Source organism: Euprymna scolopes, chromosome 13 (genome assembly GCF_053919585.1).
Source record: "Euprymna scolopes isolate OS-2025 chromosome 13, ASM5391958v1, whole genome shotgun sequence".
Taxonomy (NCBI): Eukaryota; Metazoa; Mollusca; class Cephalopoda; order Sepiida; family Sepiolidae; genus Euprymna; species Euprymna scolopes.
In genome coordinates, this window is record NC_136494.1 from 57674858 (window position 1) to 57697734 (window position 22877).

The window sequence follows — 22877 nt, forward strand, 5'->3', positions numbered from 1 at the left end:
CCTAGATGTAAAAGATCTTTTTACTCCAATAGTTTCTTCCCCAGAACCGCTAAACTCTGGAATTCCATTCCAGGTCCCTGCTTCCCCAACAGTACTGACGTGCAGAAGTTCAAGTGTAACGTGAACCGACACCTTGCTGCCCAAATCCCTACATAGTACCCCAGTAGTTGTTGCCCCTGATAGTAGCCCCCTACACCAAAGTGGCAATTTGCCTTGTTTGGGGTGAAAATGTAATAAAAAAAAAAAAACAAAAAAAAAAACACTGGATACATCTTTGTTTTTATTCAATGTAACATGTTTATTCAGCTCGAAAAACATGCAGTGTTTACCGATGTATTGGAAAATTCAAAATGGCTCCCGACACTCTCTTTAACATGGTAAGTTTGGGAAAAGGTGTTATAAATAATAAACTAGATAAAATACTATTTAAAAAAACACCAAATATATGTCAACTTATGTCACGGTAACAATAATGAGCGAATTTCTAACAGTATTAGATCTCATTAAAATTTGATTTTCCTACTTGCTCAAATTAAGCGAAATTTTTTTTATGAGAACTTAATTCCATAACGGGTACGTACAATATATTCTTTTTTCAATATATTCATTTTTGAATGTATTGATTAAACTTGCGCGAGCCTTTCCTAGTCTCACACAAAAACACACGTTCACATTTCAAGCTATATTGTCATATACATACGCGCCCACGTCCACACACGTACATATATTCACGTTCGCGTACATACACTCACATTCATGTGTATATACACACATGCTAACGTACACACATGTACTCACACACGCGCACACAGATGGACGACGTCACTTCCTTTCAATGGAAATCCACACATGCGCAAAAGACTACTGGAAACAAGTATAAAAGAAAGAGCAATAAGCGGCTTTTTCCTTTCGGCCCAGCTTTCGAGCTGGTCGGTCTATGAACCGACCGCGTACCTCACACCACTTGCTACTATGTGGGACAAAAAGCTAACAGACCGTACGTACACATTCTCACTCTTTCTCTATCTACTACTGGTCCCTGAGAACATCATCTTCGCGTAGCTGACTGCTAACTGATGTCAACTCTTTATCCTCTTCTTTGTCTACACGCTGGACTATCATTCTCATTTTCACTACGTTACTCCTTTCTCTTCCCACGCGCGAACAAACGATAGTGACCCGAACTTGAGATGAACACACATTTCCTTTTCTTTCTACAACACCAGTCCCGCAACAAACGATGGTTACACCCACGCAGACATGAACACATGTTATATCTAAAACATTCATTCTTTCAACAGTAAATAAACGACACGTTTATCTTATCCATCAATTGAGTTTTTGTTTCCTTCAATTCCATTCGTTTCATTATTCTTTTGTAACGGGATTAGGATTTATATATCCTGGTCCCCTACAAACTGAACAAGTATCGTTAGCGTGGCATATATTCGATGGGATTTTAATAGTATTTTATATATATTTTTTAAATTTTAACTCATTTTCTAAACTTCACGTATTTAAGGGTCAGGCCCTCCCCCCACCATTTTTTTGTTCGCATTTATTGATAAACACTGATTTTTGAACAGATTAAACGTTCATAAACTTTTTCAGATAGGTAGAAGAGTAACTTGTGTTGCCATTGATAACATTTTTTGACACTTTCTCTTACCCCTGTAGATTGTAATACAAATTCAGGTTTTTTTTCTTTTATTTACGAAAATCAAATATGTCATGCTCGATGCAAGAGAAACTAGTCCCCATATTTGATTGAATTTAAGGACAAACAACTTAATTCGGCTATTTCTTTTCTTCTAAAAATACTTAATCGCTAAAAATTGTAAAATCTGATTTTCTTAAAGTAATTGATCAATTTTCATAATGGTAATTTAGCAGAGAAACCAACAACTACAACGAAAAAAATAACATAACATAGGGAGGTTGGTGTGTTTATAGTATGCTGGGTACTCGTAAAAAATACCAAAAGAAATTTAAAACGAGGCTTGCTTCTTTAAAAAAAAAAAAAAAAAAAAAAAAAAAAAGCCATTTTCTTTTTTTTTTTTTTCCTCAAATCCGCTTGGAAAAAATGAATTTTTGAGATTAAATAAAGAGCAATAAAAACTACTTGAAAACCAAAACAAATGAGCCAGGTAGGTATAAAATTAACTTTTATTGATTAATGTCACATTTATTTCTTGTTTGTTTTGGTTTTTTGTATAGTTTGACTTCTCTGCTAAATTAACCGTTAAGGTTAATATTTGTTGAGAAATTAAAAGCATTCAAATGTAGATTTTTTAATTATACCGACCTGTATAGTTTTAAAGTGCATAAACTAAGATTTCTTTACCTTTGAATATGTTATTGTCACATTCACTTAGCCAAACACAAAGAAATAAAAATAATGGCAGTCGATTTTGTTTGGAGATGGCTACTTTGAGGCTTTAAAGATAGCAGAAAGAATGAGAAATAAGTCTTACCTTACCACTAACCCTAAATCCAGGTGGTTGCTGGTGGTATTTCAGTTAGTGGTAATAAAAGTAATTTGATTTTAAATTAATTTTTAAGGAATTAAACACCAATAATAACACATGGGTTGGTCATTTAACTGAAAATAAACATTTTAAATTTCAGAATTTTAAAACTGCATGTCAATAAAAAAAGTAATAAAAAAATTTCTTACGTTTGAAAAAAAAAAAAAAAAAAAAAAAAAAGAAAAAAAAGTTATTTATTGCATATTTTGTTTGTTTTCAATCGCTTGGTTGTTAACCAAATTGTATAAATGCCAAATCTTACAATCAGTTTCCATACTTTAAAAGTATATGGGGTGGTTGAAAAATATATATATATATATATATATATATATATATATATATAAAAATAACTTCCATCTTAGTTTATGCACTTTAAAATTATACGGGTCGGTATAATTTAAAACAAAAAAAAAAACATACATTTGAATGCTTTTATTAATTTCTCAACGAATATTAACCTTAACGGTTGATTTAGCAGAGAAGCCAACCAACTATACAAAAAACAAACAAATATACAAGAAATAAATGTGACCGTAATCAATAAAAGTTAATTTTATACCTACCTGGCTCATTTGATTTCAATTTCTCGGCTGGTAACTATATTGCATTCACACCTTAAATTTATATAATTTTTTCAGCAGGTTATCTTATTTTTTTATATATATTGTTTATTATTGAATAAATTTCAGATTACAGCGATTTTCAAGAGTGAAAATTTGACTGAATTTCTATTTAAGACATGCGCAGTAAGGTTTATTTTTAAAAAACATTTTGTTATGAGACATGTTACTCAGATTCAATCCTTACTACAGGCGATACTAAACATAATTACATAAAAACTTGTCCTGGTCATGGCTGACGGCACGATGACAATTTACACACATTTGATTAAAGAGTCAAAGATCCATACAGAGTCCAGAGTTTTAAAAAGATATACCTAAAGATGGTCGGAGGTTACATTAGTAAAAACATTGCGAAAATAACAACCAATAACAGAAGTTTGAGTATTCCAAACAATACTAATTATCCATCCTTATGTCAAAATTTTCCAAACATGTAATTTGTATTAAAATACAATTGTCTTTAATAAGACAACAAAAAATAAAATTGACAATCCCTCTCCAATTCAGAAAGTTTGGATGCAAAGGCAAAGTTGATGCTACAAGGACAGATCTTAAAAAATAGTTGGATTGAAACTTCAACAACATTGCCGCATGCTGAAGAGCAACAGATTTCAATAATCAATTACAGAATATAAATAAATTGATGTTTTTTATGTATTCTATTATAATTGAATGATTATACAGTCAACCTTCCAACTTAATAATTAACTAATAATTGTGATAACTGTATGTATACATTTTTTTATTATACTACAATCATTTATGAAAATCGCATTTTTTGTGTTATTTATAAAAATATCTATTATCTTGTTTCTCTAGAGAAATAGTATAATAATACTAAACCAGCCATCACTGTGTCTTGTCAGTCTTATACTTATTTTGTTACACTGCTGTTTTCTTTATACCTAATGCACTGATGGACACCTTAGTATTACTTATTCAAATCTACATTTTATATTCCAAATTTATAGTCCATACTGGTTTAGTATTAATTACTTTGCTGATGTTCTGCTCTAATTGATACAATCATTCTTTTGAACGGATATAACTTCAAAACCTATTGAATCTATTGTGTTCAGTTTAACACCAAATACTGTTGGGAAAGGCATAAACCCACAATCTCTCCAGCTATGGGACTTGCAGTCAAATGACTGTACACAATCGTTAAAAATAGGTATTGCTTTTGTGTCATTAAAATGGTACAAACGGAGTGAATATGTTGTAAAGCTGATATAACAAAAATTGTTTTTTAAAAACTTAGAGAAATAAAGATTTTTTTGGATGAATAAATGTATGATTTATCTTTGTTTATTCCTTCTACTGGTTCTTTGCCAACACTGGATGATTATTTTTCTTTTGCTTTTCTAACACATTTATAATGTAACAATATTTGAATGTGGACATGTGAAAATGATGTAGGAAAGATAAATTATATTTTGTAGGTAGATTAAGTAATGAGGAATTTTCAATTAGAAGTTAATTAGGAATTACAGCTGACGTGTTCACAAAGTTGACATAAAAAGCCAGTGAAAACATTTTCTTGGGTGTTAAATGTCAAATTGTGAGTACATTCATTCATCTATTGCAATAGAGAGTAACAATAAGAACATTATGTTAGCACATGTGAAACCGCTACTCAATGCTTACAGATGATAAACTTTCTTGACCATTTGGAGCTGGTCACTGTTGATCTCGACATCAGGAGTAACTTGAAATCCTTCAGAAACAAGATGAAATCCACATCTTCAATAACCTTGATCAAAAGTAGACAATGTCAATACTTAACATTGTATTTGGGTTCAATTAACTTAGTAACAGCAGCAAGACAGTCTACTAAGTGAAGTTCCCATCTATGCCACAATTTCTCCACTTTAATTCTTCAGTGCGCCAACTCAACTGCAAAAGGTTTTTACTTTGTGTTAAAAAAGTCTTCATTAAATTAAAAATTTAATTTAAAAAATATTTATTAAAAATAAAAACAATTATATAAGTCTTTGTTAAATTAAAAATTTAATAATAAAAATTTTTACACAAAATGAGATAAAAAAATGCATTGATTAATTTAAATTATATCGTGTTTTTCTTTGGGAGTTTTAAAGAAAAAAATGTTATCTCAAGATTGGAAATTAAATTCCTAGTGAAGAAATTAAAGATCCAAACTAATTTGACAATAAAGTTCAAAATAAAAATAGTCTTTATCCCTTGTTGATAGAACTGCTAACACAATGGGCAAAGTTTTTCTTAGAGATGGGTGCTCAACTGAGCTTCAATCGCTGGTTGCTTCTTGTAAGACATTTATTAGCAAGAACTTGCTTTAATACTACGACTGCAAAGAACTTTCCCCTCCTTCCTGGACAACCATAAAAATTTTCCATAAACAGAGTTTCTTTCCAAGAACTTTTTATCTGTAGAATACATTACCATAGGACTGCTTCTCTGCAGATTACATCAATCATCTTCAACTCCAACAAATACTTGTCATAAACCGTCCTTATAAGTAATTCCATTCATTCTTAATTCTCATAATATTCACCATTCAACTGACAATTCATCCATTTTATTAAGCTTTATCTTCAAGTGGCTTTTGGACTTGAAAAATAGCAATTCATTGAAAAAAAGTGATAGCTTGTTTACAATTAGCCAGGTTCATTGGCTGCTAAGGATGCCAATTTTAAATCTGCATCATCATCCTAAAAAGAAAAAAAAAAAGTGACATCTCTCAGTACAAGTTAATACTTGTCCATGGTATAGTGTGCAGAACAGAAGACTTCATCAGTTTATTCACATTAAAAGAATGGATGAGAGTGCTTGGATTAGTAGGTGCAGAACAGTTGAAGTAACAGGATCAGTTGGTAGGGATTACCTAAGAAAAAAATAGGATATCATAAAGATGGAATTGAGAGACTGATGATTAAATAAAAACCTGTTCATAGATAGGTTAATTTAGAAATCAATTTCTAAAAGCAGTTCAATACACACCAGCACATAAAATAGATGTTTAAACTGAATATAATGATGATACCATTTGTTTCTGTACCTCATCCACACATAAATGAGGCATCTTTTCATCTTGAAATTAAAGTTCCATTGGGACTTATTCAATGACAGAGTTGATGCATCTTATTTTTGATCGAAAAATCAACATCACACCCCACAATCTGCATGAAAGAATAATGTCCAGGATGAGTTTTCTGACTGCTGATAAGCTCTCTGATAGCTGATAAGGCAAATTCTTAATCTTAACTGCCATTCACAAACATTACAGTTGTAAATGGCATCTGTCAGCACATCCTAATAAATGTGAAGAACTCATCTCTCCTCAATGTTAGTGCAAAACAATGCCATACATCACTTCAAATCTCTCAACATGCTACTCTTTAGGTCACAATGATGCTAGGTAGGTCGTCCAGCCTTTGTGGTATTTTTTTTTTTAAATGTTGCTGCTATGTCTTTTGCATCTTTTGTACTGGTCTCTTCTTACTGATTTTGTTCCAATGGTTAATAAAAGGATTTCAGCTGAGTTGTCTGTGCTCCAGTATGCAATACACACATGACCAAACCATCCCAGCTGATGCCAAGCAAGGATTCACTCAAATGGTTTGATGTTCATTCGTCAATCTCTATGTGGAGGATACTTATTTAAAATCCAACTTGTGTTGAAAGCTCTGAATGTGAAATGATTTTAGAATTTTTAACTGTCTTCTGTATGAAGTCCATGCTTCATATCCATATAAAGATAAAAGGAAAGAATTACAACATTGTAAGCTTTGATTTCGGTAGTTGCCCATCATGTGTTGATTTTTAAAACAATAAGTCAATGACTTCTTGTATCAAATTGAATTGGTGACTTTTTCCACCCTGCCAATGGTTGTGTGCTAACCTCATATTTATATTTTCCTAAATAGAAAGAGAATATATGGTAGTTTGCTAAATAACAAAAATGGTCTCAGCTCCCCCCCACACACACACACACTAGTCATATCTTTGATTCAAGGATATTTTGTTTAAATAATATAAGTATTCTATATCTATTTGACCAATATATCATTCTTTACAAAATTTAAAACTGATAAGTCTATATTTACTAGCTATCCCACAAGGGCAAGAGTTGATTTTTAATATATGAAAAGTCCAGATCCCCAAACAGGTAATTCTGAATTGGAGCAAAAATAAAAATTGCCTGAGTCTAGAAGAATTTCTTCTTCATTGAGAGAAAAGATGGTGTATAGTATCAGAACAGATACCATACTTTTATCCTGACCAAAAAACAAACTTAAGCAAATAAACTGCATAAAGTAAAAATTTTTTAAACTTTATTTTTCTTATTTCTCTATTGTTGGGTAAACTTTAATTATCTTTGAAAAAGAATTAGCAATTTAAATCAATTTCATTGACAATTAGAAACTTGAAAGATACCAAAGTAAATCCTTGTTTCTTTAGATTTGTTTTTTTTTTAAATATAAAAGTAATTCTTGAAAAAAAAAAAAAAAATGCATCAACATGAAGCATTTCTTAGTACTTTAAAACTTTTATGGCAAAAATGAATATTGTTTTAAAAATATTATGGTAATATAAAAATATATAATCTTTATTTTTACAATTTTCTTTTTTCTGACTGTTTAGTAGTTTCAGACAGAGCACACCTTCACTTATCCCGAATTGAAAGCAGTACTGGGTTTTTGCAAGACCAAATCTCTCATCAATAAGCTGGAAAAATTTCCTGGCTTTATGTTTCATGCCTTTCAGAAAGGTTCTATTGTTCAAGGGACAAATGGTCCTGATGCCAAGAGGAGATTCCGTTGTGTGAAATGCAAACCCAGCACAGGAGTAGATTTAGTTGGGAAACTCTCAAGCAGCAGATTGGGGTTATCGTTCCTAAAACAGAAACAAATAAACAAATCTTATTTTAAGCAAAAATAAAATAAGTTTAAAAAATAGAATTAAAAAAAAAAAAAATGAAATGAGATAAAGTTCTTATATTAATTACTGTGATTGAAAATATAGAAAATGGTTCCCTATCCAATGAAACTTAGATCAGCCGTTTCTTTTTTATCCATACACACACACACACATATATATATATATATATATATATATATATATATATATATATATACACACACACACACACACTCGTGATACTGTGGAAATTCCAGTGTCTTAACATAAATCTGTAAAATTTACCATTAATATTAATACTAGTATGAAAAAAAAAAAAAATTGTCACTGTCTGCTAAACATACTTTAAATAAATAAAAAATTATTTAATTATTTAAAGTGTACTGTTTTAGTCAACAAGATCACAGAATTTGATTTTGGAACTATTAAAATTTGAAAATGGGTAAAGCCAGAATCTTTTACCTTGCCAGACAATTTCATGTTTTTAATGAGTGTAAAAGGTGATAACGTACTTATGAACAGAAAATGCCTTAACATATTAATGCATAAATGCTAGCTGACCATTGGCTGAAGTGCATTCATTCTTTGTCAGGTCAGGTTGCATTACTGACATAATATAATCAATATTTGCTACATGGTCGGGTCATTAACAACTAAATGAATTCTCTTACCAGACATGACTGGCGAGGAGGAGGGCTAGCTTTTCTTCAACATTAAAAACAAGATCTTCAAAGGGCAGATAAAATGCTAATAGACTTGTTATTGTTTTCTCATATACTTTGTTTTTTTGTTCTTTTTGTAAACAAGTTTTATATATGTGCAAAATTTTTAAATAACATAAACGCAACATTATAAAAAATATATATAAATAAAAAGAAAATATTCTTTTTCTCCAGAAAACAAATTACTTAGAAGTTTATATTTTTAAAATAACATTGTTTAATATCATTTTTATAAACCGTTTGTTCATGTTTTATCCATTATAAGGTTATCCCAGGTAAAACAGATTTTTTAAAATCAGTTTTTACAATGTTTCTTCTTTGTGAAGGTGGTTTTAGAGTGTAACATTTAACACTTCATAATGTGTATTATTATTCATCGGACTACAGTTCTCATCTTGAGTGTGATTTTCACAACGTTTCGGTCGATATAACCTCCGACCTACTTCAGGTGTATCTTGTTGAACTCGGGAATGTTTCTGTCAAACTTTGGAATTTGGACGAAATTTCGAGCAGAACCCTTTATTTACTTCACGGGGGTAGCGTGCTCTTGTTCCGTCAGCCATGACTGGATAGAGGTCCTAAGTAATTCACAAATGTATATTTCGGTCACCTACACTGAGGATTGAACCTTCAACCTTCAGGAGAATATTACTTTTACAATTGATTTTTCCCAGTACTCTAACCACTGTGGCACGGTAATACATATAACCAATCCTCATCTCAACAATTCAGAAACGATTCATAATGTGTTAGTGACTTTATTGATTTTTACATTTCAATATGCAGTTTTGCTTTTTCTAGGTTGCTTAAAATATTTGGGCCATTCCTATGAAAAAGAGGTTTTCAAATTGTTTGCTTGATAACAAATAATTAAAATTTCTATGCAGATAACTTATTTGTTGTTTTTTTTTTTATAACATCTGACAAACATGTAAAAGATGATCCAAGGTAGAGATTGCATAAAATCTAGGATGTTTCTTTTATAATATTTGTAAATATTTGTAATAAAAATAAAGAGTGACAGAGTATCAATAATAAGCATTTTTTTCCTAAAGACTTACACATGGATAGTACTTGGTACATTTGTGTCACCATCAGAATCTTGATCTTCAAATACTTTCATGACATCCCATAATTTGACACAATTGTCAAGGCCACCTACAAAAAAAAATGGTGAAAAAGATTTTTTATTTTTTTTTTTTTTTTCATTTGTGGCATGTGGAGATTTTCAATTCTCAGTTTTCAACATCATTTAACTGTCAATCTATCTCATTAACATACAGCATAATCACATTTGCACACCGGTGATTAGATCAATTAAGTTAAGCAACATTTAGTCTGGTCAGTACCAGATAGGTGACCAGACCATTTGGAAACACCAGACACTGTACATAGGATATCAACATTTCTATGCAAGAACTACAACAACCTAATGTTGTCATATCTCCTGACCAGGATATATACGCGACTGAGGACCACTTGTGAATTTGATATTTTCTACAAACTTAGTTTCAGAGGAAGCTGGTTCAACCCGCCTCAGGTGAATACAGTTGCCTATTATTTTTTGTTTTTTATCTCATTAACCCCTATTATTAATGTTTTGATACTAGGTAACTTAATTTTTTTATGCCTCCAACAAGGTACATTGAATCATAAAGGGGCTACTATGATAGGTCAGATTTAGGGGGGGGGGGTATGGTTCAGTAAGATGTTTGCTCATATTGCATTTAAATTTCTGCATGTTGGTATGGTCATAGAACAGAGTAAGAAGCAAATTCCAAAGGCAAGCAGTCTGAGAAAAGAAGCTATCAGAGTAGAAAGTCTTGATATCTAGAAACCTCAACAAGGGGTGATTTTACCGCTAGTTGTGTGGGTCAGGGTATTTGCATTTGAGTGCAAGGACAAGTGCAATTAATTTATCAAAGCACATTCTATGGAATATAGAAGTAATTGAAAAGCACAGACAAAAATACAACACTGTGGTGATGCGACAGGAGCGAAAACTTGGCAGTCAGTGTGGATTAGAAATTCTTTTTGCATCCAAGACAAAGAATGAATGGTGACTTTATAGAGTTATAGAATACTGACAGTAATCTTTGTATGAAACAAAACCTAACAAGTGTAATCTCGAAAGGAAAACTGACAGAACTCTTCTTAACTAACACTGTAATTTACTCCAACAAATTTAGCTTCAATGTTTTCTCTCGGCTGTCAAAAACTGTTTTCCCCATCCTATTAAAGCAGCTATTCTCTTCATATGCAAATTAATGCTACATATAAAAAAAAACCCAGCTACAAACAAAAGTTTGTTATTTCTTTCTTACTGCAATTTCCACACATGACATGCTAAACAGCTGCACTGCCACCTGTGTGAGTAGTTTCTTCTATTAAAATAAAATATCAGGGTAATTCAAGTGCTTACACACTGGATGTGCAGAATTTTTCACAATAAAAAGAAAAGGTTTATTGTTCAATTTTTAGAAAAAAAAAATCAAGAAGAGACATCATTTTATGCCAAACTTACATAGAAAGCAGAACCCCCACCCTCACCTTATTATAGATTAAACTAATAATTTTTTTAAATCTTTTTTTTAATGATTTTGAAAGAGGAAAAAAAATTAGTTTTGGAACCATGATTTAATTGTAAATATTTTGTACCATTAAACTGAAAACTAGTTATGAATTATTTTAATGAAATAAAAAATTAAAAGAAAAAATACCATCAGAATTTCACATGAAGGTCAATTTTGAAGTTATCAAAATTTTAGAAAAATTGTTTAATTAAATTTAGAACAGTCACTATAACAAAAATGACAAACTACTGAAGCTTAACCAAATACAGTATGTGTATCAAACTTTTTCTCTGCCTTTAAAATTATAAGCTACAATTATTTTATTTTTTATTAATTTAAATAAAAATTTATTATAAAATATTAGCTGTATCTATCTGACGTTGCTTGAAAATATTTTTATTTTTTTTATTCATTTTTTAAAAATTCAATTAAGAGTAAATAAAAAATGTAATAGCATTTTTTTGGACAGTCTTTTTTTAAATCTCAAAACTACCTGTAAGCAAGTGATAGGGAGATCTTGGTTTTGTCTTCCTCACTTCTGGGAAAAGAAGAAGTCTCCTCCTATACTTGTGAGGTCAGTTACATATATTTCCATTCAAGTCTCAAAAATGATTCTGTATTGATACCCCCCTCCCTCGCCCACTTAGTATAATATCATAACGCATTAATAATAGATAAGCTGAAATGATTACACATAAAGAGGAGCGCTGACAGAGTCCCAGCCCTATCACCAATGTTGTTTGATGGGTTCTAGATATTGGCTTGCATTGATACTTGAACTGGTCAACAAAAGGGATGGTAAATGATCCAATGGTCTGACATGGTTTCAAATAGCGAGAAATTAATATGAGCTGTGATATGTGTTGATATGTTTGCACTTGTCAATAATGGAATTGGTGACAAAATATGGCTGTGTAGCAGCATCAGAAGAGAAGCAGAGGCAAGCAAAATATGTCAGTTTTCTCAACAGATTCAGATTCTAACCGCTTAAGTCTATCAATGTTGTCCCACACAAAGAACAAGCCTGAGTTGACTTGGCTCCTTGAGTGCCTCTCCATCACCGTTATTCAAGGAAATATTTCAAGTCTTCTCTCGTCCTGCCAAGCCAGCAGAATATCCTATCAAACTTCCTGATATATTTGATATAACCACATGGGCTTTTTATTGATTGATTGATTGATTTTACGGCATATCAACCTATGTGGTCATTTAATGCCGGAGTCCTTTTTTTTTTTTTAACTTTTTTTATTGGGAGGGGGGGGAATGACTTTTTCAGCCTTTCCTCCCTTTTTTTATAAAATTGAACTAAGAAATTAAATGTTGTATTTATACATGGATGTGTATATTTGGATGACTTTAAATTTCCTTAAATTTTCTTATATAAATTTACTTTCCTTAGGTATGCTAGAATATTTGCTGAGTTGACCTTTTCAAAAAGGTCTTCCATATTGCTTTCTGTATAATATAATTTTCTAGTTGAGGCAAGGTCATCACACCCAACTAGGATATGTTTTACTGTGAGTGTCTCCTGGCATGGGATGCACTCTGGCGCCGATTCTCCATTTAGTATATATAAGAATGAGTAAAGTTGGTGTGCCCTATACGCAGCCGAGTCAGTATCACATCTTCTCGGCGTGATCTCTTGATGTCCGGACATCGTTCCTTAAGTTCAGGTTTGATTGAGTATAATTTGTTGCCCTCTTGCTGACTCCACCGCAGTTGCCATTTTTCCTGTATGTATGCTTTTATCTGGGGTCTAAGATCAGTATGTGGAATCTTAAAATTGTCAGTTGGAAGGTGAGAAGATCTTTTTGCAGCTGTATCTGCCCTGTCATTGCCTTTGATCCCCACATGGCTGGGGATCCAGACAAGAATAATGTTTTTAGTAGTTGAAAGGATATTGATTTTTTCTATCAATTTTGTTGTTAGTGGATTTTCTTGTTTTTGATTTTGTATAGATAATAGGACTGATAGAGAATCTGTGAGAATGATGAAGTTTTTGGTGGTTTCCTCTGAAATTATGTTGAGTGCTAGATCGATAGCTATAGTCTCTGCAGTGAATATAGATGCTTCATTTTGAAGATTTCTCTTCATTGTGGTTTTATGGTACGTTGCTGCACATCCAGTGTGATTGTTGCTTTTAGACTCGTCTGTGTAGATAAAGGTGTAGTCTGAATATTGTAATTTTAAATGTTGAAGTTCGTCGTGGTATTCAATAGGGTTTGTGGTAGATTTGGACTTTTTGTTTAGGTTGAGTTTTATTTCAACTTGTTTCATGGTCCATGGGGGTGTTTTAGGCAGTATGAAGTTGTGAATGCTGGAGATTGGAATTTTCGATTCTTCAATGCTTTCCTTCATTCGGAGCCCGAACGTTTTGATAGTTTTTCTTCTCATGTTAAAGAGTTCTTCATATTTAGGATAGAAGGTACATTGGTATGCAGGGTTGTTTGGGCAAGACTTCAGTTTCAGTAAATATTGAAGGGCTAACTTTTCTCGCCTTAGATCTAGTGGGGGTTCGTGTGCTTCCGTGTATAGACTGTTCACGGGGGAAGTTCTGTATGCTCCTAGGGCCAATCTTAGGCCAGTATGGTGAATAGGGTCTAGGCTTTTTATATATGATGTTCGGGTTGATCCATATATGAAACAACCGTAGTCTAGCTTTGAGCGGACTAGTGCTCTGTAAAGTTTAAGGAGTGTTTCCCTGTCTGCACCCCAATCGGTATGTGCTACCACTCTCAAAAGATTTACAGCTTTGTTACATTTTTTTTTCAGATAGTTTATGTGTGGGATGAATGTTAACTTTTTGTCAAATAAAATCCCTAAGAATTTGTACTGGTCAGTAACTGGTATGGGCATTCCTTCCATGGTTAGGACAGGATCATTATGCATGTTCTTTAGTTTGCAGAAATGCATGCATTTCGTTTTTCTTTTGGAGAATCTAAATCCATTCTCTTCCGTCCATCTCATTACTTTGTTTAAGCACAATTGAAGCTTCCTTTCTATTATAGATATATATCTAGATATACAGCATATTAGGAAGTCATCCACATATAGGGAGCAATCTACCCCAGGGTTAAGGTTTTTTACAATGTTGTTAATTCGGATACTGAACAGGGTCACTGACAGTATACTCCCTTGAGGTACTCCATTCTCTTGTTCTTTCAAGTCCGAGAGAGCTGTGCCAACCTTTATTCTGAACCGTCTATTTTTTTAAAAATTTTCAATAAAAATTGGCATTCTGCCTTTTAGTCCAAGCGCCTTCAGATCCCTTGTAACACCGTACTTCCACACAGTATCGTAGGCTTTTTCCATGTCAAAAAACACTGCTGTTAAATGTTCTTTCCTTACAAAGGCTTCTCTGATGAAGGTTTCAAGTCTGACTATGTGGTCTATTGAACTTCGGTTTTTCCTGAATCCTGTTTGAAATTCTGTAATAAGATTCTCTGTTTCCAGGAACCAGATTAGTCTTTTGTTTATAATCCTTTCCATGGTCTTACAAATGCAGCTTGTTAGAGCTATTGGCCTGAAATTCAATGGATCTGAGACGTTACTTGATTGGGATTGGATGTTTGAGTTTTCAGATTTGGGGATTGGTATTATTGTGGCCTCTTTCCAGGTCTCGGGTACGTTTCCACTGGACCATATAATATTGAAAATTTCAAGTAGGTATTTCATTGAGGCTTCTGGAAGTTTTTTGAGGATTTCATATGGAATTTCATCGGGCCCTGTAGCTGTGTCATGGGATTTGGTTAGCGATTCTTTTAATTCAGGCAAGGTAAGAGGTTGGTTGTATTTTTCAGTATTTTGTGATTTAAATAGAATTTTCTTTTTCTCTTCCTTTTCTCTAATCTTTTTGAATTTCTCTGTTTGTCTGTCACATGATGAAATTTTTGATAAATTATCTGCCAGGTTATTGGAAATGTCTTTTTGATCGGTGTATATTTTGTTGCCTTTAGAGATGTGGGATATTGGTGTACTACTACACTTTCCTTCTATTTTCCTCATCATGTTCCAAACTGTTTTCGCCTTGGTATTCACATTAATTTTGGATATATAATTTCTCCAGGTTGTTCTTTTGGATTCCTTTATGATTCATCTGGCTTTTGCTCTGTTGTTTTTGAAGAAATCCAGATTTTCGCTTGTTGGATACTTTTCGAATTTTCTCAAGGCAGCTCGTCGAGCTCTGATGGCTTTTCTGCATTCTTTTGTGAACCAAGGTTTGTTGTGATTGTTGGTTTTGGTTGTTTTCGGTATGGTATTATTTGCTATGTTTGTGAGTGTTTTAATGAAGTAGTTCAAATGGTCATCTTCATCATTCTTTTCGATAATTAATTGGTTTTTGCACTGTTCCTGGAAGTCTTCCCAATCCGCTTTATGTAGGTTCCATTTGGGTGTTTTTTGTTCAGTGCTAGTACTTACACTTTCCAGGATGATTGGGAAATGATCACTCCCACAGGTGTCATTGTGTACTTTCCAGTCATAGTCCATATATATGGAAGCATCACATAAGGTAAGGTCAATGGCGGTGAAAGTACCTGTTGCTGGGTACATATAGGTGTAGTTTTGATTATTAAGGAGGCATAGATTATTTTTATTTATTATGTTTTCTATTTCTTTTCCTTTTTTATTTGTTTCTTTACTTCCCCATATTACATTGTGACTGTTGAGATCTCCTAGTAGAAAAAAGGGTTTAGGGAGTTGTTTTATTAATTGAGTTATCTCAGTTTCGTTGATTGTATCTTTTGGAGGGATGTATATTGAGCAAAGTGTTATAGTTCTATGTAGAGTCACTGAAACTGCAATTGCTTGCAAGTTTGTGTTTATATTTATTTGTCTTTGAGGGACTTCATTCTTCACAAGTATTGATGTGCCTCCAGAAGCTCTGTCCGTATCTTTATTTATGTAGTTGTAAGATGTGTAGTGTTTTATGTTGATGGTATTATTTTCTTTCAGAAAGGTCTCCTGTAGACAGACAAGTGCTGGGCTCATATTTGTTATTAATAATGTGAGTTCATTTTGGTTTGCTTTTATCCCTCTGATATTCCATTGTAATATTTTGTTCATCATTTGGAATTGTGTTCAACTTCCATCGTCTCCAATCCCTCAAATCTATTTTCTGTCGGAGTCCCTGTTCGAGATATAGATCGGGATCTTTCTTTTCCTGTTTTTGTTTGTTTTTTTTTTTTTCTGGGGGGATTTTTGATTCTTTTCTGGCTTGTGATGTGTTTGATGGTTGTTCGGTTGTTTTTGTAGAAATGGTTTGTGGTTTTGTTTCTTTCTGTGGTTCAGTAGTGTCTTTACTTAATATTATCCTTGGATTGGTTGCAGACATTGCACTATTCATTTTCCTCATTTCTTCTAATAGTTCTTTCATTTCCTTTATTAGTTTGCTTAGGACATCAATTTTCTTGTCAGTTGTATCCGTTACATGTATATGACCATTTTGATTGTTGATTGGATTAGTTTTTTTTGTTGCATCTGCATATGTTTTAGTTTTGATGATTTTCCTGGCCTCTGGGTAGGATATATTCTTTATATGTTTTAGTTTGGTCACTTCTTTTTCTCTTTTCCATATTTCGCAATATCTAGAGCCAGCGCCATGGTTTCCCAGGCAGTTGGCACACTTGAAATCTTTTCTGCAGTCAATGTGTGGACCACTTTCTCCACATCTTCCACACACTGGTAATCGTGTGCACCGATCTTGATGGTGTCCAAACTTCTGGCACTTGAAGCATTGGAGGGGGTTTGGAATATAAATTTCTACATTTATTTTCATATATCCGACTTTCACTTCTTTGGGTATGGTGAGGGAATCGAAAGTTAGTATATATGTATTGGTATTGATTTTCTCACCGTTTTTTTTAATTTGAACTCTGCGAACATCTAACACATTCTGTTTCTGTAAGTTTGTCCGGATTTCCTCCAAGGGACAAAGTGCAAGTTCGTGGCTTTTCACTACTCCTTTGCAGGTATTTAGGGTTGGATGTCTGTAGCATTTGACTTTGATGTTTTCAAATAATTTTAGTTTCAATATTTCTTTAGTTTGTTCTTCGTTATGGGTTTCTATTAGTAGGCTGCCGTTAAATTGTTTTTTAATAGACTTTGGTTTTAGAGTTTTAAGATTTTTTTCAATTTTAAAAGGTGATAGTTTGCTCAAAGGAGTTTCCTCCATTGATTCTATTACTACGAATGTTGAGTTCCTTGGTTTTATTGTCTCTTCGTCAGAGCTACTGATGTCAGAGACATCAGAGTGGGTTCTCTTTGGGTGGTTGGGTGGTTTTTGGGAGGAATAAGCCATATATTTTGTTTTCTTTTTTCGTCATCTTTGTTCCCCACCCACCTCGGAGTCCTATTTGGGAAGAGCCTGGGGGGAAACCCATTCGCCCAGCCTCTACAGGGATACAATGATGATATAACCGACTTTGGTGGTATCATAATGATTATCTGTTCTCTCTTGATATTGCTATGGGATCTGTAGCAATCCTGAGGGGTTTACAGCCTCGTCATCGATATTCACACCTAATCGATTGACCCTCAGCCACCGCTTTCCATCATATATTAGGGAGTAGAGTTATTTGTGGGAGAGGGGGGGATGTGTTGTATTAGTAGTGGGTTTTTGGAATGGGCAATATATGGTGGGGCTTGGCGTGACTGGCCGATTGGTCGGATCGGGCCTCTCCGACCGCCCGTCTAATCGAAGTAAGGGCCAAAGTAATGTGTTGCGGTGCCTAAACTTCTATGTATCCTGGTTTAGGTTCGCTCAATCACCAGGATCACGCCCTAAGACTTTACGGGTAGCAACCCACGGCTAACTGGTTGCCCCATTGAGGGATTTTTACCCTCTGCAGGGGGGCAGTCGGTTTGTTCTCATGCCCTACCGACAGGGCAAAAAAATAAATAAATAGATAATTTAATAGAATATATTTGTTTTCTTTTTTCTTTTTTTGTTGTTTCTTTTCCTTTTTAAAATCTGTTTCTATTTAACCCATAGTTGGGACCCTAACAGGTACTACCACTCCGGGTCAGGGTGGACCTGGGAGCAATGGCAATTAAGAGGTGGCTCCACACTCCCCAAGCCCGTAAGCTGGACCTCACCATCGGATGTAGTTTAAGGTCATATCCAGGACCGGGAGTAAGGTAGGAAAAAATAAAATAAAAAGGGGGGGGGGGAATAGGCTGTTTTTGTTTTTGGTTTTGCAGAACATAATTAAGTTTTACAAAAAAGATCAGAAAACAAAAAAACGTCAATGTAGGTGCATTTCGTCTCAGGAAGCCACAGGGCAGCCTGATCTGGTAGCACCAGCATGGGCTTTTTAAATTTTAACAATTGAAATGGATTACATAATATATGATGACAACAAAGTAAATGCTTACATTAATTTTTTTTATGCATAGAACCCTGAAAGTTTTAGTTTTTTATGGGTTGCAACCAATTTCTTTTTAATCATTTGAACTGAATAATGAAAATGTTATAATTTAACCTCTTCATTATTCAAATGTTGAATTCTCTTTACAAAAGGACTTTAGTTTTTATTTTCTCTAAATATTTCGATAATTTATTTTTTTTATATTTCAACAATATGTTGACAATATGGATTTAGGCAAACTCATTCTACTGCATATATCTTAACGATCATCTCCACACGAATATACCATTCATTGAACAAGCAAAAGACGTTAGGGCCTAGCCCTTGATATATCTAAAGCTTCTGACAAGGACTGGCATGAAGCCCTTAGCAAAATTAAATCTTACGATATTACTGGATGAATATTTAATATAATAAAACCCTTTTCAGCTAAAAGGCAATTCAAGGTTGTCCTTGATGGCCTTACATTCAAGTAACATGACAAATTGAGGGTTGATCAGTTATTATCCCCAATATTTACAAACAACCTCACTGATGAATTTGTGCCTGAAATGGACGTCTTTGCTGACAACACATTGCTCTACTTTTGACATGTAGATAGAACGAACGCTCATATATCTAATGCAATATTTAGAAAAGGACTTACAGATTGAAGTGGAATGGAAATATAAATGGACGGTAATGTTTAATACAAATAAAAACAAAGCTCTTTTCCTTTAACAATTATAAGAAACCTTTTTCAACCGCTAAACGATGACAGAGTGGTTGTTGATTGACAGCAATTGTTTGCCAAACTATTTTCATTAAAAAAGAAAATATTCACCTGAAGCTAAGATGGCTCCTTCTCGACTAAAGCAGAGTGAATAAACAGTGTTGGTGTGTCCCTTAAGCACAGCAACTAAGTTTCCATTTGCCAAATCCCAAAGATGAATTACATGATCTACACCTGTGAAAAAGAAAACATGCAAACAAAAAAATAAAACATAAGCAAATAAATCCATTAAATAGACAAAACAATATAATCCATTAAGGAATAATTTATTTTTTTAAATATACAAAAATCTATTTTCTTAGTGAAAACAGTTTATTATTAGGAAAAAAAAAAGCTTAATACAGACGTCTGTAACTGTATCAGTCTGTAGTGTAAATTGAAATATCTTATCTTATAAAGTCAAAATTTCCCCTATTTCTTTTACTAGTATAGCTCTGTACACAAAAGCCACATGTAGAATTCTGCTTCGTAGGTGTTTTTATTGGTATTTGCTTCCAGAATTTTTTTTAGTTTTGTTCAAATTCAGCAATTTTTATATTTTATCAGTTCAATCATTTTCTCTTCACTTAGTAATTTTAGTAGAGGAGTAGGAATGTCTAACCCCCACACAGTAATAAATACTTATCTTTAGATGCTGAACAGCAATACAGTAGAAATTTAATTAGGGTCACAGTTTTATCTATCAGCTAAGTTTATAATAATCACCATGTCTATCAGCAATTAAACAGCTAATAAAGACTTTATAAAGTTTCTAGATACAAATGACAAATATTTAGAATGTTTCTCATTATTAAAATATACAGAGCAAAATGTCCTTTACAATTCTCTTTTTCAAGCTCAACCTTAACATTACACACTGATTGTTAAGCATGTGCGCTTATAATTTTTGCTTAATGAAAGAGGAAGGAAGCATATTAATCATAGTAACAGTTACTTTTTGTGCACAAGCTAACTCTTATTCTCAAGTGGTCACCGAGCCTGGATAAGTCGTGATTTCTGCGTAAAAAATAAAAAATAAATAAAGCTATCAGTTAAATAGTATTTATGCTTGTGGTGGTATTCCCTATTGTTTATAATGGACCAACCCAATCTTCTTTATATTTAACTTTATCCCTTTTTACTGCTAATAAAGAGAAAGCATGGCATGACAGGAGCGAGACCTTAGACACTGCATGAAATAATGCAATCAAACAACATAGTTGAGAGTAATAAACAGAAACTTAGCAAGAGATGGGTAATTTGATGAGTAAATTGCAAATTAGAAGAATCAAAATGGACCGTTTTCATATAAAATTCAATCTCAAAAAAACAAAGAATATTTTAGTATGTATTTTGTATGATAAAAATATATAAAACAAAAGCTTAGGGAAAGAAACGCTAATTAACTCGGTTATAGTATGATAAATTTTAAGTTGTTAAATAACTGACAAATTTTATTTACTAAAATCGTTTTGAAATTGTTTTTATGTAATTTTTTCTTTTTAAATATTTCTCCTAAAATATTGTATGTAAAATAAAAAATCATGTGTAGAATACAAGTAATCAATTCGTAAATACTATTTAATTTGTATGCTTTATGGCATATCAATATTTTTGGCATGATTTAATCCCAAAGCAGATTATAAGCAATGAATTGTTTATGATTAGCCGAATACAAATTGCTAGTTTTACTCATAGCTATGCATCATAATTATCATCACATTACGTTTAACACCTATTTTATGTACCGACACATGTTGGATTATTTGTTGAAATTGGCTTACAAATTAATCTATTATTTCTGCCTGGGTCTTTATCTAACTTTCTCCCTAGTCCATTCTTATCACTGAAATTTTTTCCCTTGGCCTTGCCATGAAAACTGACTCTGTTAATCCAGTTTTCTACATCTGCTGATCCAAGAACTCTTATTCATTCTTCCAATGTGGCCATGCTAACAAACTACAATGAAAAATAGTAACAAACATTGTCTTATGGATAAAATCTAATTTTATTTCAGAGGAATCCATAATCAGATACAAGCAAAAGGAAATTGTATACTGACCTGCTGAAGCCAAATATCGTCCATCTGGTGAAAACATTAATACAAGGATGGAAGCCTAGAAATAATAATAAAAAGGTTTTTATTATCTTATGATTAAATAAAATACCTTTTTCATCTTTCAAGAGTTGAGGTCATTCTGAGGAGAAGGCTTTAAAATAAGACTCCAGTTCATTTACAGAGCTAAATCATCACAATCTCAGGACAAATTTTCAACTTGCAGAAACGCTTTTAAACAATATTTTTTCATATCGATTTGGTTCATCTTTTACCAAACAAAAATATTTACCATACAAGCAAAAATAATATAAAGTAATATTTGCAAAGGAAGGTCATTGTATAATCCAAAAAGACATGTTCAATTTCAATGGTTTCTTTACAGAAAAATTGTTTTATATTTTAATTTAAAAATTAATTATAAATCTACTTTTGTAATATACAAAATCCATATTCAAGTGTAATTAGGGTATGCTTACCTTGTGACCAGTCATAAAACGTACGCAGTCACCAGTCAAAATGTCCCAGAGACGAACAACCCGATCACTCGATCCAGTAGCAACATAATTAGAATTTGGATGGAACTGTATACACTGTATTAGAAATAAGATTTTTTTTAGATAAAATACAAAACTATTGAAATAAAATACTTTAAGATTTCATATAAAAAAACTGAACAAATCGGTTTTAAAGTTACAATGTAAAAAAATTGTGACAAACATCTGAAGAAATTTTAAGGATAAGATTGATGTCAAGTATTTTGACAAAACTTTTTTCTGAAATTAAATGACATCTTTGTTACATACATGACAGTACTGCTAGTCTTGTAATCTAACATAAAAAATTATCTTGTCAGATTTTCAAAGTCAACCACAAACAGGATTTAAGTTGACTAATCAAACCTGACTAATCAATTTTCATTTGTTATTGGTAACAATATGCTTATTTTTCTATTTGGGAGTCCCCCTAGAATAAGGGTTAATGAATGTTAAGCAGATGGTGAGACAACATCGGTGATCAGTAATGGTGGAACTTGGATAGGGTTTAATTACATAAGAGGAAAGCTAATTAGACTTGAAAATGACCATGCTATAGTCAGCTGTAAAGTAGCCCCACAGTATTTTGTTCAACAGACAGACAATTCTAAGAAAGAAACTTTGCTCATGAAATTTTTGTTTAACTTAAAGGTACATATAGAGAGTAAAAGAAATTGTTTGACAGTTGTTGTGCTAGACAAGTGCTTTTTTGCAAATGTTTTAGGAGGTGGGGTATAAATTGAAGCTCTGTCGAGTACCTACCATGAAAATAATGATAGACTTGTAACTTCTCTTCAATGAAAAAGAGGAAGCAGGGTGGCA

The 22877-nt window shown here is 32.7% G+C and overlaps 1 protein-coding gene across 1 annotated transcript in view; it reads right to left on the reverse strand.

Annotated features, from left to right (window-relative positions):
* Window positions 1–7442: 7442 nt before the first annotated feature.
* The window catches only part of LOC145292039 (transcription initiation factor TFIID subunit 5-like), a 54244-nt gene continuing 38809 nt past the window's right edge, over window positions 7443–22877 (reverse strand). Inside the window, exons 15-19 of the mRNA XM_080138063.1 lie at window positions 21999–22112; window positions 21526–21580; window positions 19536–19658; window positions 9834–9930; window positions 7443–8026 (exon numbers count right to left, since the gene is read on the reverse strand). Of these exons, the coding sequence (XP_079994189.1) occupies window positions 7912–8026; window positions 9834–9930; window positions 19536–19658; window positions 21526–21580; window positions 21999–22112 (504 nt within the window). The 3' untranslated portion in view covers window positions 7443–7911. The remainder of the gene's footprint in view (window positions 8027–9833; window positions 9931–19535; window positions 19659–21525; window positions 21581–21998; window positions 22113–22877) is intronic.